The sequence below is a fragment of the Chiroxiphia lanceolata genome, chromosome 21 (genome assembly GCF_009829145.1).
Source record: "Chiroxiphia lanceolata isolate bChiLan1 chromosome 21, bChiLan1.pri, whole genome shotgun sequence".
NCBI lineage: Eukaryota > Metazoa > Chordata > Aves > Passeriformes > Pipridae > Chiroxiphia > Chiroxiphia lanceolata.
The window spans coordinates 11,549,476-11,565,421 of NC_045657.1; the positions used below are offsets into that span (position 1 = coordinate 11,549,476).

The 15,946-nt window shown below is 62.1% G+C and overlaps 4 protein-coding genes across 8 annotated transcripts in view; 3 read left to right on the forward strand and 1 right to left on the reverse strand.

Moving 5' to 3' along the window:
• ABCA2 (ATP binding cassette subfamily A member 2) overlaps positions 1–7,108 on the forward strand; it is a 34,565-nt gene extending 27,457 nt beyond the window's left edge. The window contains 12 exon segments of the mRNA XM_032707925.1: positions 41–164; positions 1,041–1,173; positions 1,346–1,463; positions 1,582–1,760; positions 2,080–2,221; positions 2,562–2,696; positions 2,866–2,969; positions 3,246–3,338; positions 3,626–3,728; positions 3,864–4,001; positions 4,247–4,453; positions 4,712–7,108. Of these exon segments, the coding sequence (XP_032563816.1) occupies positions 41–164; positions 1,041–1,173; positions 1,346–1,463; positions 1,582–1,760; positions 2,080–2,221; positions 2,562–2,696; positions 2,866–2,969; positions 3,246–3,338; positions 3,626–3,728; positions 3,864–4,001; positions 4,247–4,453; positions 4,712–4,747 (1,512 nt within the window). The 3' untranslated portion in view covers positions 4,748–7,108.
• Positions 7,109–7,533: 425 nt separating this feature from the next.
• CLIC3 (chloride intracellular channel 3) lies at positions 7,534–10,219 on the forward strand. The gene is made up of 6 exons (XM_032707924.1): positions 7,534–7,572; positions 8,457–8,566; positions 8,917–9,042; positions 9,177–9,283; positions 9,530–9,705; positions 10,058–10,219. Exons 1-6 carry the CDS (start codon positions 7,537–7,539, stop codon positions 10,217–10,219), a joined length of 717 nt encoding a protein of 238 aa, XP_032563815.1. The 5' UTR covers positions 7,534–7,536.
• Positions 10,220–11,146: 927 nt separating this feature from the next.
• PAXX (PAXX non-homologous end joining factor) lies at positions 11,147–13,513 on the reverse strand. Of its 4 annotated transcripts, none has more exons than XM_032707920.1 (7): positions 13,422–13,513; positions 13,279–13,339; positions 13,098–13,132; positions 12,799–12,989; positions 12,179–12,250; positions 11,627–11,720; positions 11,147–11,534 (listed from the first exon to the last, which is right to left on the reverse strand). In XM_032707920.1, the coding sequence occupies exons 1-7, from the start codon at positions 13,505–13,507 to the stop codon at positions 11,495–11,497; spliced, it is 579 nt and encodes a 192-aa protein (XP_032563811.1). In that variant the 5' UTR covers positions 13,508–13,513; the 3' UTR covers positions 11,147–11,494. The 4 variants fall into 4 exon arrangements, 3 of the variants coding, with proteins under 3 accessions (XP_032563811.1, XP_032563810.1, XP_032563812.1); XM_032707919.1 differs by having other exon boundaries at positions 12,179–12,253; XR_004360537.1 differs by having other exon boundaries at positions 11,504–11,534; positions 11,627–11,751; positions 12,179–12,253.
• Positions 13,502–15,356, forward strand: TMEM141 (transmembrane protein 141). 2 transcript variants are annotated; one of them, XM_032707922.1, is made up of 5 exons: positions 13,502–13,633; positions 13,821–13,887; positions 13,992–14,075; positions 14,228–14,398; positions 15,046–15,356. In XM_032707922.1, exons 1-5 carry the CDS (start codon positions 13,580–13,582, stop codon positions 15,123–15,125), a joined length of 456 nt encoding a protein of 151 aa, XP_032563813.1. In that variant the 5' UTR covers positions 13,502–13,579; the 3' UTR covers positions 15,126–15,356. The 2 variants fall into 2 exon arrangements, with proteins under 2 accessions (XP_032563813.1, XP_032563814.1); XM_032707923.1 differs by having other exon boundaries at positions 13,503–13,633; positions 14,267–14,398.
• Positions 15,357–15,946: the final 590 nt, after the last annotated feature.

The following is a 15,946-nucleotide window of genomic DNA, read 5'->3' on the forward strand; positions in this document are numbered from 1 at the left end:
GGATTGTTTGATGCTTGTGTCTTCTCCACTGTCCCCACAGGACCTGAAGGTGGTGAACAGCTACCTGAAGAGCTGCTTCCTCGTGTTTCCTAACTACAACCTGGGCCATGGCCTGATGGAAATGGCCTACAATGAGTACATCAATGAGTACTACGCCAAGATCGGTACAGCCTCTTGCTCCCTCCCTGCCTCTCTTGCTCCAGGGCATGTGGGGCTGGAGGGAACGGTGATGCTGGCACATCCCCTCTGCTGGCCCAGTGGGGTGTCCCAAGGCCCAGAGCAACCTGGAGCAAAAACCCAGGGGGGTGGACTAGACGGGGCACAGGAAGAGATATGGCTGAAGGTCAGCCATGGCATAGTGCCAGGGTTGCTGAAAGTGGCTCCTTGAGCCTTCTCAAATAGCAGCCTCACGGGGAGAGGAAGGTGTGAGCCCTGACAGAGGTGTGCAGTTCTGCTGCTGCTTCTGCTACTGCACACTGCCTGTGGTGGGTCATAGTGGGGCCGTGGTGGAGATGTGGTGGGCTGTGGTGGAGCTGAGGTGTGTTATACTGGGGCTGCGTTGGAGATGTGGTGGGCCATGGTTCAGCTGTTCTGGGCCGTGCTGGGGCTGTGCTGTGACAGGAGGGATGGGGGCTGCAGGGACTTTCTTCTCCCAGCTGGGGTCTCTTGGCTGCTGCCCAACCGAAACAAGCCTTTTGCCACTCCCAGCTTCAGCCTGGCCTCAGAAGCAACCCTGCTCTCTGCTTCTTGAGTAGCTTTTGTACATAACCCAGATGCTGCTGGCACCATGAGGGGGAATTTTGGGTTAGGATCTGACAAATCCGACTGATACTACTCTCAGTTGGATTTATTCATCCTACTGAGGTTGAGAAGCTACCAGATGATTTCCACAGCACCTGTGCTTTGAGTAGGGAAGCATGTTTTGACCAGCCCAGGCAGCTGTCGTGGGGAGCATGGGAGCAGTGTTGTTGTTACGGTGTGGTCAGGCTGTCCCCTCAGGAAGGTGTCCCCAACCACTCTCTCCTCTTCCTCCCACTCAGGGCAGTTCGATAAAATGAAATCACCCTTTGAATGGGACATAGTGACACGGGGGCTTGTCGCCATGACAATCGAAGGCTTCGTTGGCTTCTTCATCACCATCATGTGCCAGTACAACTTCTTCCGGAAGCCCCAGTGAGTGCGGTGGGCAGCAGGCATGGGGGGCTGGCCATGGGGTAAAGCTTTGCTGTTGGGACACCAGAGCTCCAGGCTGCCCCTCTGGTGGGTGTGAGCGGGAGCTGCCCAGCCCCAGTAGGGATATAGCTCCTAGTCCCACATCCCCCTCCACCCATGTCCCCTACCACAGGCGCCTGCCTGTCTCCACCAAACCCATCGAGGATGACATTGACGTAGCCAATGAGCGGCACCGGGTCCTGCGTGGCGACGCCGACAATGACATGCTAAAGATCGAGAACCTCACCAAGGTGGGGGCTGCACCAGGCTGCAAGGAGACACCTGGGACCAGCCTATCTCAGGGACATCACAGGGCTGGAGATTCAGGTGGCTCCTGGTGAGCTGAGCTCCCATCCCTTGCCCTACCAGGTGTACAAGTCCCGCAAGATCGGGCGCATCCTGGCCGTGGACCGGCTGTGCGTGGGCGTGCGCCCTGGGGAGTGCTTCGGGCTGCTGGGCGTCAACGGCGCAGGCAAGACCACCACCTTCAAGATGCTGACGGGAGATGAGAGCACCACGGGCGGAGAGGCCTTCATTAATGGGCACAGGTTAACGGGGACACGTGTTGGGTGAGGCTATGGGCTGCCCGCTCTCCTGGGGCCTGGTCGAGGTTTGCTTGGAGGGCTCCCAGGATGAAACAGTGTGAGTGAGCCTGTGTGTTCCCAAGGGACACTGCAGCTCTGTGTCCTCTGCGTCACCCACCTCGGATGTGAGGCAAGTGACAGCGGCCCTGGGCTAAGGCTGCCTGGTGGGGTTTTACCTGGGGGAAGATGCTCCAGTGTAAAGACATGTAAGAGGGGCCTCAGCAGCAGGGTCTTCATGAAAAGCAGTTCCTTCTCCCCACTTCCCCTCCATCTTCTCCCACAGCATCCTGAAAGAGCTCCTGCAGGTCCAGCAGAGCTTAGGCTACTGCCCCCAGTTCGATGCACTCTTCGACGAGCTGACTGCCCAGGAGCACCTGGAGCTCTACACCCGCCTGCGCGGCATCCCCTGGAAGGATGAGGAGCGGGTAGGGCTCTGGGTGGGCAGTTGGCAGCACCCAAGGGCTGGTGCTGTGCCATGGGGATGGCGTCTCACTGGGTAGCAGCGGGATCCTGAGCCAGTGCTGCTGTGCCCTCATGGCAGTGCTGCCCCGGCGGTGTGCCCATGTGGGCTGCCAGGGCCAGGCACACATGCTCACAGGCCCCCACTGGCACTTGACTGTGCCAGGGGCTACCATGGGGCTCCCCTGACTGGCACATGGCTTGTGGTCCCATCAGCAGCTGATGTGTGCTGTGTAGCCCAACCCGTGCCAGCTCTGCCAGCCCTGTGGCCTTGGCAGGGTGACAGCAGCCCCCTGCACCTTGCAGGTGGTCAAGTGGGCACTGAAGAAGCTGGAGTTGACCAAGTACGCGGACAAGCCTGCCAGCACCTACAGCGGGGGCAACAAGAGGAAGCTGTCCACAGCCATCGCGCTCATCGGATACCCGGCTTTCATCTTCCTGGTGTGCCTTGGGGGTGCAGAAATAACCCTGGGTGGGAGCTGCCCACCCCTGGCTCCTCCACACATGTCCTGGAGTGTGGGACAGTGTCCTGAGCTAGGCTCAGGACAGGAGGGGGCTGGTAGGGTCCCTTCCGGGGCTGGCATGTCTGAGGGTGCTGTCTGTTCACCAGGATGAGCCAACCACAGGGATGGACCCCAAGGCACGACGCTTCCTCTGGAACCTCATCCTGGATGTCATCAAAACGGGGCGTTCCGTGGTGCTCACATCTCACAGGTCCACGGGGGTTCTGGCTGCGCCCATGATGCCTCCAGGCATCTGGGGTGCTGCATGGGAGGGAGGGAGCTCCCTTGTCCCCAGGGAATAGAATTTGGTAGGGGCATGGGGAGCAGGGTGAGCCTGGGACACGCTCTGTTGCCTTCTCTCATCCCTGGTGGTGTGGCCACAGCACCCGGGTGATGGTCTGGGGAGCCCAGCCCCCTACCTGCCCCCACCATAGCCCTGGCACTGTCCTCCCGTGTACCCCCACTGAACCCTGCCCTGTCCCTCCAGCATGGAGGAGTGTGAGGCGCTCTGCACCCGCCTGGCCATCATGGTGAACGGGCGGCTCAAGTGTCTCGGCAGCATCCAGCACCTGAAGAACAGGTAAGAGCCCTGCGGGAGCCAAACACCCTGTGTTCACTGCAGGGCAGGAAGGAGTTGGGCCCCCATGGTTGGGTGACAGTGTGGCACCGGTGACAAGATGCCAGCCCTTTGTGTGGGTGCTGCTTTGGAGGTGGGCGGGAAACAGGCTCACTAGAGTGCTCTGGCACTGTCCTGGTGTCCAGCGGTAGCAGCCTGAGAGCATTGTCCCCTTCGAAGGACTCAGTCCTTCCCCATGGGGGTTCAGATGAGAGGACAGGTCCTCACAGGGTCCCTTGTCCCCCGTGCAGGTTTGGTGATGGCTACATGATCACGGTGCGCACCAAGTCCAGCCTCAATGTCAAGGAGGTGGTGAGGTTCTTCAATCGCAACTTCCCCGAGGCCGTCCTCAAGGTGAGCTGCCCTCGGTGGCCATGCTGTTCCCTGCCAGTCCCCACCTTGGGGCACAAGCAGCTTTCATCCTCTGTGGGGTGACTGGAGGGGGTCTGGGAGTGAGGGCTCAGTACCCCACCCTGTGCCCACCCCCAGGAGCGGCACCACACCAAGGCCCAGTACCAGCTGAAGTCGGACCAGATCTCACTGGCACAGGTCTTCAGCAAGATGGAGCAGGTGGTGGACGTGCTGGGCATCGAAGACTACTCTGTTAGCCAGACCACACTGGACAACGTAAGACTGGGGACAGCATGGGCAACTGGACACTTGTCCACAGGGATGGTGGCCGTGACAAAGTGCCAGGCAGGATCTACCTTTGGTGCAGGAGGTGGAGCTGGATGGGGAATACAGTGGCAGCCACCACAGGGTGGAATGCACTGGGTCCTGTCCTGGCAGCACGAATGACAGGCGAGGGGTGGCTGAGGGTAGAGGCACCTGCAAGGATACCTCTCATTCTCCTGTCCTTCCCCCACACCCAGGTGTTTGTGAATTTTGCCAAGAAGCAAAGTGACAACCTGGAGCAGCAGGAGACCAGCCCCACCTGTGTCCTGCAGTCACCCCTGGAGCGCTTGCTGAGCCTGCTACGCCCCCACACTGCCCCCACTGAGCTGCGGGCCCTCGTGGTGGAGGAGCAGGAGGATCTGGAGACTGATGATGAAGGCCTCATCAGCTTTGAGGAGGAGAGGGTGAGAGGTTGTCCCTGGATCAGGGTGTCCCTGGTCCCACCTATGTCCCTGCCATGGAGCCCTAGGACTGGGTGCTGCAGCACCAGGAAGGGGACATGGTGGAACCAGGGCCAGGCCATGCCGGGGGCTCTCTGGAAGGGGTGGGGGTTCTCTGGGAGGGATGGCGGCTCCACCACCTGGGCTGGGCTCTGGCCCCAGATGCCCTGGGTGTGGTGGCAGAGTGGGCAATCCATGAAACCTGCCTGTCTCCCTGCCCAGGCTCAGCTTTCCTTCAACACCGACACACTGTGCTGAGACCCTGGGGGCAGCCACATTCCCGTCTGTGAAGTCACCGAACCCTTTTGGCCTCTTTCCTCCCTTTTCCCTGTGGAGCGGAGCTGCCGCGGCTGGAGGCACATGCCAGGGAGGACACAGCAATGCTTGGATGGACCTCTTGAGCCACCATGGGTGGCCTTTTTCTCCTTCAGTTCCGGAGCAATATCACTGTGTGGTGACAGGGGCCATGGTCCTCGGCCTGTCCAGCAGGCACGTGCCATGGATGGAGACTGCAAAGGAAAGGACACAGTTTGGCGCTAGCGCTGCCGGCCCCACATGCCTTGGGGCAGAGACACCCAGGCCTGTGAGTGGTGCCTTTGACTGGACACTTGTGTTGCACTCAGCCCAGGGACCCTTGGCTGTGGGACCCTGCCAGGCCTGGCCCCATGGAGCTGGAGGAGGGATGACTGCTTCTATATTGCCCCTGGCCGGCACTGCCCTGGGCACCACAGGGACAGGTCTGGTGCTTCACCCACAACCGATTTCTGTCCTCAGTGGGATGTCACTGGGGGTTTTGGCCCTGCTGATATGTCCTGCCCACCCTGGGGTCTGTCCACCCCAGCCCTGCCTGGCCTTGGGCACTGACTCCATCCCCAGGCAGCAGCACTCCTGCAGAGGCACGCAGGGGGGCAGAGGGGTATGTCACAGGGTATTTCACATGCTGGCACCAGCTGTTTTCCCCTCTGCCCCTAACCACGTCCCTCCCCCTGCCTCCTGCCTGCCCTCACCATCCGCTTCGCCCATCACAGGGCATTGCTGCAGCTCTGCCATCTTTTTGCTGTGTCCCTTTCAGTGTCCCCTTGCCCTGGCACTCATTCTTCCGTGTCCAGCCCTGTACAGGAGCCACCTGCACTGGTTTCTTATTGTTGGGTCACTGGCGGTACTGGAAGAGGGGTTGCTGCACCCCAGGATATCTTTGGAAGGTGGTAGTGGGTTGGCCTTAAGGTACGAGGTAGGGACAGTCGAAGTGGGCATGGGCACAGCTTGGCAGGGGTGCCCGGGGTGCTGGGGAGGGGAGGATGGACCGTGGCAGTGGGGCTGGCAGTGTCACTGGGCCAGCAGTGGACACCCCCTCGGCGAGCAATGCCCCTCCTTTTTGCAGAGGGTCCTTCTGCCTTGTCACCCACAGGGACCATGTGGGTGCCTGCTGCTCTCAGCAACCTGCAGTTGTGCCCAGAGGCAGAGTGACAGCAGGGCCTGTGATGCTGACTCTGATCCCCAGCCAGGCTTTGGCAGCACCCCAGGGTGGCCATGCACCTTTCTGGGGAGCACGTGAGGCCCGGCTGCCCTGAGAGCTCTGCTGTCCAGCTGGCTGCCACAGGAGGTGTGGGGCACACGGCGTGGGGAGGCCTCTTTGAGCCACCTCTGGCCCCACTTGGGCACAGGAGCAGGGCCTGACCTCCACTGTCCTCGTGCCCCCCTGGTCTCACCAGCCTTGTATGCCACCTGCTATAGATTGTGATACAATATACAGTATTTTCAATAAGGGGAAAACTGGGGGGAGAAGCTCTATTTTCAGATTTTTCAGACCATATTTTTTTTAATGGCATATGGGAAACTGGCTGTTTCTGGGGTGGAGTGGATGGCACATGGGGGCAGCCCCCACGGGCGTGCCCTTGCTCCCTTGCTGGGCACATTCTGCCTTCCTGGGTGAGTGTGGGGGGACGAGCCAGCTCGAGGCTTGCCCTTTGCCATCAGGGAGAGGGCATGGTGTCATCTTTGAGTCCCCAGCTGTCGCTTCAGTGGTGGCACCCTGGGGACCCTGGGGCACACTGGGCAGCAGTGCTGCAGTGCTCTGGGCTTTGTCCTCACCCCACAGCTGCCACACTGCCCTGTTGCTCAGGACTCTGGAAGGGCACTGGCACTCCACTCACAGTGTCTCCCCTTTTCTCAGCCCTCCCCTCCACCACCATGCCATTGTCCCTATGGCTTTGATGGTCAGTGGACATGCTCTGGTGCCCATACAGCCTGGATGGCCACGGTGGTCTCCCTGCCCTGGGCTCAGGGCTGCCTGGGCACAGACCCTGCTGGGGCCACCCCAAGGGTGGCAGCAGGGAGGGAGCAGGAGCGTAGTGCCCCAGGGCATGTCCCCAGGGCAGGGGTGGCTGCTGCCTTAACACTGTTCACTTGGTTGAGTTTGGCCCTACTTCCAGCCTTGCCTCCCCCTGCACGTCCTTGGCCACCAGCCACGGGTGCAGCGCCAGTGCCATGCTCAGCCCCAGGCATGGGGCCTCTGAGGGGTGGGGAAGTCTTGGAGCTGCCTGTACATTGCTAGCAAACAAACAAAAAAAAAAGATGAAATGTGAAAATACTGATCATTTTAAATAAAAAATAATAACTGGATCCAGTGAGGCTGTGTGGTTGGTGATGGGTGGGAATGTCAGGTCTGGGTGCCTGGGAGGGATCAGGCTGAGGAGGGGGTTGGCAGTGCCCAGGGTGGGGGTGTGGGAGCCTGCTGTGGGCAAAGGGTCCTGGGCCCAACACAGGGGTGTGCCCAGTGCTTGGCATCATTTGGACAGTGGTGGGGTGGCTGGGGGTGCAGGCAGGAGCCGTGGCAGCTGGCAATGCCACCAGCCTCCCTCAGCGGCTCAGGGCTGGCGGCAGCTGCGGTGCAGGGGCCCCATGGCAGGGCGTCCCGCCTGTGCCGTGGGGCCAGGTGTGGGTGGGAGCGGGTGCACCCTGCAGAGGAATGTGGGCTGGGAGGGGCTGCGGCTCCAGCTGGGGCACTCAGGGTGCAGCCAGCACTGTGCTGACAGCTGCCACCCAGCATGGCTGAGAAACTCCAAATCCAGCTCTTCATCAAGGTGAGGGGGGGATCCTCAGGCCAGTGGGCACTGCTGGCTGCCACCACTGGCAGTGCTGCAGTGGGGTGACCCGGCTACCCTGCCCACCACAGTGCCCAGATGTGGGGAACTGGGGAGGTAATGGGCAGGGGATCAGGCAGCAGGTAGGGAGTGGGGCTGGCAACAGGCAGTGTGCCAGGTAGAGGTCAGGTAGGAGTAGGGTGGGCAGTGGGCAGCAGGCAGGCAAGGGGGGGGCAGGCAGCAGGCATGGCTCTTCTCCACAGCACTGCCTGCTGCTGCCTACCCCGCAGGCAGGGGGGCTGTGAGGGCTCAGCCTGGAGAGGTCAGACTGGGATGCCCTCCACAAACCAGAGCCCAGCAGCATCTGCCTGCACCTGCCAGGCCCTTCCCAGCTGCCGCCCAGCCGGGGCAGTCTGTCCGGCTGTGCCAGGCAGGACAGGGCTTGCCTGGGATTGTGCCTGGGGGTGGCAGGGCCACCAGCATTGCTGTGAACTTCCTTTGGTGAACAGTCCCTGCTACTAGGCTGTCCCTGCCACAGCTGCCCCTGCTGCCACTGCTGCTGCTGCCCCCAAGCCCTGGCCCCCCTCGGCACTGTGAGGCTGGCACAGCCTGAGGGTCCTGTTCCCTGGGGGGGTGCCAGGGCCAGCACTCACTGTGCCACGTGGCTGCTCTGGGGCATGGCCTTGAGGCCCTGGGAGCACTCAGGGGCTGGGGGCATGGTGCCCTGCCTGGCATAGCAGGTGCCACGGACTGCAGCACAACTTGCCAGCCTGTGTCAGCCAGGCTGGGCCGGGGCACATGCCTTGCCACCCTCATCCAGGGCTGCCCCCACCGTAGCCATGCTGGGGTGAAGGGGCAGCTGAGCTCTCCATCTGTGCCCACAGGCAAGCGAAGACGGGGAGAGTGTTGGGCACTGCCCCTTCTGCCAGCGGCTCTTCATGGTGCTGCTGCTCAAAGGGGTGCCCTTCACCCTCACCACCGTGGACGTGAAGAGGTGAGTGGTGGTCCTCTCCCAAAGGGTGCCAGTCCTCGGGCCAGGGCCATGGGCAGGGTAGGTGGGTGGTATGTCCCCAACAGTGTGGGAAGGGGTGTGTGAAGGGTGGGCAATATGGCACGCACGGAGCTTGTTGTACCCCTCCAGGTGCCCACCACTGCCTGGGGAGGGTAGTGGGCATTTCCCTAGGCACACACAGAGGCAGGAGCAGCCTAGGGGCACCACTTCATCCCTTTGCTTGGGACACACATGCACACATGAACACGCACACACGCGCGCACACACGTGTGCATGGGGCCAAGCAGAGCCCTGGACATGCCAGACATCAGCAGCGTCTCCATCTCCCGCAGGGCACTGGATGTGCTGAAGGACTTCGCACCAGGTGCCCAGCTGCCTGTTCTGCTCTACAACGGCGAGCCCAAGACTGACACCATGATCATCGAGGAGTTCCTGGAGGACCAGCTGGGCCCCCCCACGTCAGTGGCCAGTGCTGCCCTGAGAGGACGAAGGGGCCAAAGAGGGGCAGGACAGCCTGAGAGAGGAGGGGGCTGACGGCATGTGAGCCTGTTGGCCCCTGCCACCTGCCTCAGCTGTGCCCACATCCCCACAGGTGCCCCACTCTGGTCCCGCAGTACCGGGAGTCGAGCCTGGCCGGGAACGACATCTTCCACAAGTTCTCCGCCTTCATCAAGAACCCGGTGCCTGCCCAGGACGAGGGTGAGGATTGAGTAGGGAAGCACCCTGTGCATCTTTTCAAGTGTCAACCCCTTCAAAGCCTATCCTGGTCACACCCAGCGCCCTCAGTCCTCCCCATCTATGTGGGTCAATGTCAGGTCTCTGTGGGAGGGCAAGGAGCAGGTGCCAGCCTGGGTAAGGTGGGTGCTGCCTGGGCACAGGGCTGTGCTGGCAGGGGGGCAAGGCAGAGCAGGAGCCCCCGCCGTGACCCAGCTGCCCTCCCCACAGTGCTGCAGCGGAGCCTGCTGCGGGCCCTGCTGAAGCTGGATGAGTACTTGCGTGCCCCTCTGGAGCATGAGCTGGCCCGGGACCCCAACCTCCGGGCCTCCCAGCGACGCTTCCTTGACGGAGACCACCTCACGTTGGCCGACTGCAACCTGCTGCCCAAGCTCAACATTGTTCAGGTAAGCAGGGGCATCCCGGCACCCTGCCCTTCTCCTTTCCCTGGCATCTCCATTCCACTGGCCCCATGGTCTCTCTTTCCTCTTGGTGCCTGTAGCAACCCCCGGCTCCTTTCACAAATGCTGTCAGCCCTGTGTCCTCTGGCATCCTTCTCCCCAGGAGCCCTGCCCAGCAAGTGCCTTCCCAGAGATCCCATTCCCCTCTACATCCCCTCCTAAGTGCCAGCCTTCAACTGTGCAGTGCTGGGGATGTCCACTGGCCCCCTGCCTTCCTTCCCAGCTGGTTCCTTTCCTGGCAGCTGGGCCCTCCTTGACACACAGTACCAGGCACAGTTCCCCCTGTTCCTGCCCACAGGTCGTATGCCAGCACTACCGCCACTTCGGGATCCCCAAGGACCTGCGGGGCGTGTGGCGGTACCTCAACAGTGCCAGTGAAACCAAGGAGTTCAAATACACCTGTCCCAACAGCCAGGAGATTGTACAAGCCTATCGCTCCGTGGTCCGTGCACCACAGTGAGCTGGGTGTGCACCCCAGTGGGTGCAAGGCCAGGGTTGGGGTCAGGCAGGAGGTCAGTGCCCAACCCATTCCTGCCAGCATGCACTTGGGAGAGCAGAGCATGAGCTGTGCCCCTGGCACCCAGGTGCTAGCAGCAATCTGTGGTGCACTGAGCCCCCTTTGTGCCACCCTCCCTCCCAGCCAGGACATGCTCTTTCCTGGGACTGGGGGGCAAGGGGGCAAAGCCATGGGCACCATCAGTGCCAAAGCTGGGCCCTGCTGTGGGCAGGGGCAGAGCTGGGGAGGACAAGCTGCCCAGATCACAGGGCAGCCCTGCAGCCTCTTGTGTGGGCACGTCGAGCCACCCTCTCATGAGGGTCCAAGGCCCAGCTGTGCCTGGGCAGCAGGCACTGCAGGATACCCTCACACCTGCACTGGGTGAGGGGACCCAGCATAGCCATGGAGAGCCCTGAGAACAGAGCTGGCAGGGGATGGCAGAGGCAGTGGGTACGGGCCAGTTCCCAGCACCCTGGGTGAGGGTAGCAGAGGGTACCAACCCCCTGGAATCTGCGGTTAGTCTGCTCTCAGGAGCAGATTTGGGGGTTGTGAAGTGGGGCAAGCCCAAGCCAAGCTTCAGAGCTCCTGGAAATCAATAAAGGCTTTGCAAGCAAGACCAGCGTGAGTCTGGAGTGACACACCAGCAGCTCTCCCTTACAGGGCTTTGCACTGACCTCCACTCTCTCTCCCAGTGCCAAGCAAGGCAGAGTGCATCCTCCCAGCTCTCTGGAGGGGTTGGGCAGGCTCTAACCACCCATCTGCCAACCCACTTGCAAAAAGCTGGCAGGGAAGGAAACTTCTCTGAGTCCTGGACCTCCGGGTTCAGCTGAAACTGGTCCAAGGCTTCCTGGGAAAGGGAGAGGCAGAATACACCGACACATCCACGGAGACTGGCTGGCTAAAAACACCTTTACTGGAAAGAAGATAAGCACAGGCAATCCTTCCACTCTGCAGTGATACAAAAGTTCCTTCCAAACCCCACCAATTCAAGGAAAATGAAGTCAAGAGGTGGCCCCTGCCAGCAGGGAAGAGCTGCTGGGAAGAAAGCAACCACTGGTGTCTCCTCAAAGGCCCTGCCACCACCCCAGCGGAGGGTCAGCTACCATGTGCTGATGGCTCTGTTGCCTCCCTGGGTGCGAGGGGCTCAGCTGGCCCCAGACACAGGGCACTCTCTCCTCCACCCACGCACATGCTGATAGGGCTCCACAGGGCTGTCATCAGGGCACAGGACAGCACCACTCAGGAGTCCTCGAAATTCACTCCAGATGGTGCTTTCTTGCTGGGAGGAGATGGAGGGAGCATCAGAGCCCCAAGCCCCATGCCCCAAGCAGAGCCCATGGGGTCCCTGTGCAGCCAAGTCCCAGCACTGACCTTTTGAAACCAGGGTTAATGAGAGACTCCCCCGGGACCTTCCTTTTGGCTGGTAAAGCTGAACCAGCAGCCCTGTTCTTCCTGGGGCTGCGGTCTGCCTCAGCCAAGGATAGGCAGGATGCAGATCGCAGGTCAGCCAGGTGTTCTGTCAGCCCTGCCAGTCCCTCCAGGGCCAGGGTGAGCTTCCAGCAGCCCAGCCTGGCAGGGCCAGCAGCCATGCAGGGTGAGGAAGGGCCAAGCCTGGCCTCCTCTCCCAAAGGAGCCACGGACCTGCCCCGGCCCCCAGTCTGGAAGCACAGCAAAGCCTGCCTTTCTTCCGAGGCTGGTGATGACCAGCCTCTGTCCTGAGCACCCCAGATACCCCGAGAGCCACCACAGTGAGCCCTGCCCCTGCTCTGTCGGGAAGGGCACCAGGACAGTGGGTGCCTGACAGCAGCCACAGCCGAGGGCACTCAGTGTGTGCTGAAGAGCACATGAACACAGGACCAGCAGCCTCCGGGAAGGAGAAGGCAGGACAGCAGGACCAGGGCAGGTGCTCCTGGCAGTGCCTACCTGGCAGGAAGAGCTGCTGGCTCTGGGCAGTATTCTTCTGAGGGCTGCAGGAAGATGCCAGTGTCTCCACGGCTGCTGAGACAGGAGCCAGAGCCACAGCTTGTGACAACACACCCCAATACAGCATGCAGCACCCCAAGCCTCCTCAGCTAAACTGAGGCCTGTTCTCCTCTCAGCGCTCCCACCCAAACTGCTGCTGCCACAAAATCTTCCCAGACCCCTCAAATAGAGATGTCTGTAAGGTGACTCCCACATTCAGGATGCTGGTGTGGTGCTGGCCATGAGGACAGGGCTGTGTTTCCACCCAGAGACACACCACTGTGTCCTCTGGGCCCCAGCAGGGATCCTCTGTCTGGAGCTCTGGTGAAGACCCTGGCCACCTTTAGGAACTGGCCAACTGAACGGGGAAGCGATGGCAGCAGCTCTGCTGCTGGCCCACTGGGACTGGTGAGGAGAAAGCACCTGATGTGATACTCGGGAGGCAAAGCCCTCTCCCGCTGAGAGGCCCAAGGCTGAGCTGGGGCACGTGGGGCACTTTGGGTGGGGATGACGATCCCATGAAGGTGGCAGGAGCTGCCGGCCCTCCCCCTGTCCTCACACCTTCCAAACCCACCACGGACCTTCCAGGCGCCTCTCCAAGGTCTCGATGCAGCCGGCCATGCCGAACACCAGCGCCTGCAGCTGGCTGCGCGCCTCGACGGCGGGCAGCTGGGCGAGGGCGACGGCCGGGCACCGCGGCTCATCCGGCATCCGCAGCGTGGCCGAACCCGGGCCCAGGCTCAGCTCAGCGGCCCCGCGCCCCAGGGCGGCCCTGCAGGGATAGGGGGCGAGGGGAGCGGGGAACAGGGCGAGCCCGGGGTGAGGGGAGCCCGGGATGAGGGAAGCCGAGGATAGAGGGTGTCGGGGCGGCGGCACCCACCTGAGCATCGCGCCGTGCTCCTCCGGCGGGCACCGCTGCAGAGAGGGAGGAGGAGGAGGAGGAGGAGGAGGAGGAGAGCATGTCCGACACGGCCTAACCCGGGCCCGAGTCCATCCCCGCCCCACTGGCACGCCGGGCCTCAGGCCCGAGCCCGACCGCCGACCCCGGCCCCGGTACATACGCAGCCAAACGCCGGACAGCCGCCGAGGTCCCCGGCCCAGACTTCCATCGCGTCGGTTACACTGCGGGAGGCAGCGGCTCAGGTCGGGGCTGCTCGACCCCCGCCCGGCCCCGCTCCCGTTCCCGGCCCCCGCCCGCTCTCACTAGACAGCGCCGCCGGGCCGGCAGTAGCAGAGGAACCGGTCCGGCCCGGCTCGCAGCACATGGAAGGGCCCTGCCGGTTCCGCCATCGCCGCGCCGGAAGGGGCGGGCGCGAGCGGCGGGTCCCGCCCGAGGCCGCGACAGGAACCAACAGCCCCGCCATGGTGAACTTGGGGCTGCGGCGGGTGGAGGATGATGTGGCTGCCAAGCACCCGGTGCGCCCTGCGGGGGACGGGCTGGGGGGCCCGGTTGTGCCGGTGGGGCCGGGGCTGCGGGGGCCGGGCAGAGCCCGGCTGTGCCGGTGGGGCCGGGGCTGCGGGGGCCGGGCAGAGCCCGGCTGTGCCGGTGGGACCGGGGCTGAGAGGGCCGGGCAGGGCTCCAACCCCTGACGCGTCCCCGCAGGCGCTGCAGCAGTACGCGGCTTGCCAGTCCCACGCCTTCATGAAGGGCATCGGCACCTTCCTGGCAGGTACAGCCCCGTCCAGCCCCCCTCCTCAGTTGTCCCCGGCCGCTCCCCGGGGGCAGCGGGGACGGCCCGGCTGTGTTCGGTAACCCCGGCCCCGGTCTCGGCAGGCAGCGGAGCCACCTTCGCCGTGCAAAAGCTGGCGCGGCAGAGGCTGCCGTACAGCCCGCAGTGGAGCCTGCTGCTGGCCGTGGGTGAGTGCCTGGCCCGGGTGATGCTGCGGACAGAGAGGTGTTTGCCCTTGCTGTGGGGGGCTCGTCCCTAGCTCCGGTCACCTCTCGACGCCCCGGCCCCGGGGGTTCCGGAGGGTTCTTGGGCAGCTGCATCAGGTACTGTCCCCACCAAGGTGCTGCTGGCGCTGTCAGAAGCACCTCGGCCTCCCCAGCCGCAGGGTCCCTCGCGAGCTATGCGGTAACCAGAGCTGAGACACAGAAATGCTCCGACTTCTGGATTTATCTGGAGACAGGCAAGTCCCCACAGCAGCTCGCCGTGACTGGTGTGGTGTCTCAGCCCACAGGTACGTTCACAACTCCCTGTTGCTTTCCCCAGGCTTGTCGTGCCTGGTTCTTCCCTGCTGCAATACTTAGTTTGCTATTCCTGTCTCATAATTAAACTGGTGACTGTGTAATTGCCAAAATCTCAATGTAAGTCCCACACTGGCACACCGCATCCGAGGAATGGGAGCAGAAGGACATGTGGTGGCTGGAGCTCCATACCTGATCTCATAGTTCCCATGTCCCGCTATGTTCTGGGCACAGCGGTACCTGAGCAGACCTGGAGATGTGGGCTGGGTGCACTCGCTGCTAACTGGTGCCCTGCCTGCTTTGGGGATTCACAAGAGCCAGCATGAAGGGCTCGTTTGCTGGAAGAGGACGGAAAGGGTAAGGGATGGAGAGAGCAAATGAGGTGTAGAGAGGTTTGCTGCTCTGTAGAGTGGATAGAGCTGGAGGGGCACTAAGAGAGGCACTGGACAGTTCCCATGGCTGCTTGCCGCTCTCTGTCACATGTACCTTGAGCTCCCAAAGCACCTTGAGGTCCCAAAGTTGGGCCTACCTGAAGAGGCTTTAAACACTTCACTAGAGCTCTGTGGTTCTCTCTCTGCCCGCCCTTGGCAAACACACCAGGGTAGTTGGAGGTCCAGGGAGCTTGTACTTTCTGTTGCAGAAAACCTGCTCAGCACAGAGGACAGGGGCAGCGTCGCACTGCCGGTGAGGAGGAACAGGTACGGGGATGTGGTGGAGTAGCCGGCAAAGCACAGCACTCTGTACCCGTGTCGCACTTCAGCCCCTGCTGCCTGCCCAGCCTGTCGCTGCCCATGCTGCCTGTGCATCTGGTAGGCTTGATGGCACTGTTGGGAAGCTCAGAGGACTTGATCCTGCAGCGAGAGTGTGGTGGAGGCACCACAGGGATCACTGCTGCCCACCTCATGGCCTCTGAACATTGCACTGAGGGTACAATAAAAGTCAAGAACTGAAGGTGCTCATTGTGGATGAGGTGAAGGCTGGCAGTGGGACAGGCAGAGCAGGTGGTGAATGTCACCCCGAGGGAACAGGTGGCACTCACACTCTATTGGCACGTGGATTGCTGCAAGCTGGCTCTAGGCATGGGCAGGTCTGGGCTAAGCTACGAGGGCAGAGCTGTTGTTGTGTGCTTTCTGTACCCTGAGCCCAGCCAGTCCCCATGTCCCTACCCCTGCAGCAGCAAGGCTTTTCCCACCCAGCTGAACAGGGCCGGGCTGAGCCCCGTAGCTGGGTGGCCTCTGGGGTATCCTCTGCCCCTGCAACAGGGGTGACCATGTGCCCAGGGCCCCTCTCTGTGGTGCCCACCTATCACTGGCCAGGGCACGTCGTCTGGCCAGTCCCAGATTGCCCATCCAGATCCATAACCAGTTGGCAAGGATATGGTACTGTCTCAAATCCCATGCACAGAGAGGGGCATGTGGGGTTTTTCCTAATGTCAGACTCCAAGTCCTAACTAGGTAAACTGGCTGCTCTTGGTGGATGTCTAACTCTGATTCAACTGCATCTGAATTTCTTAGAAGAGGAAATGCAGCCTGGATTCTGGA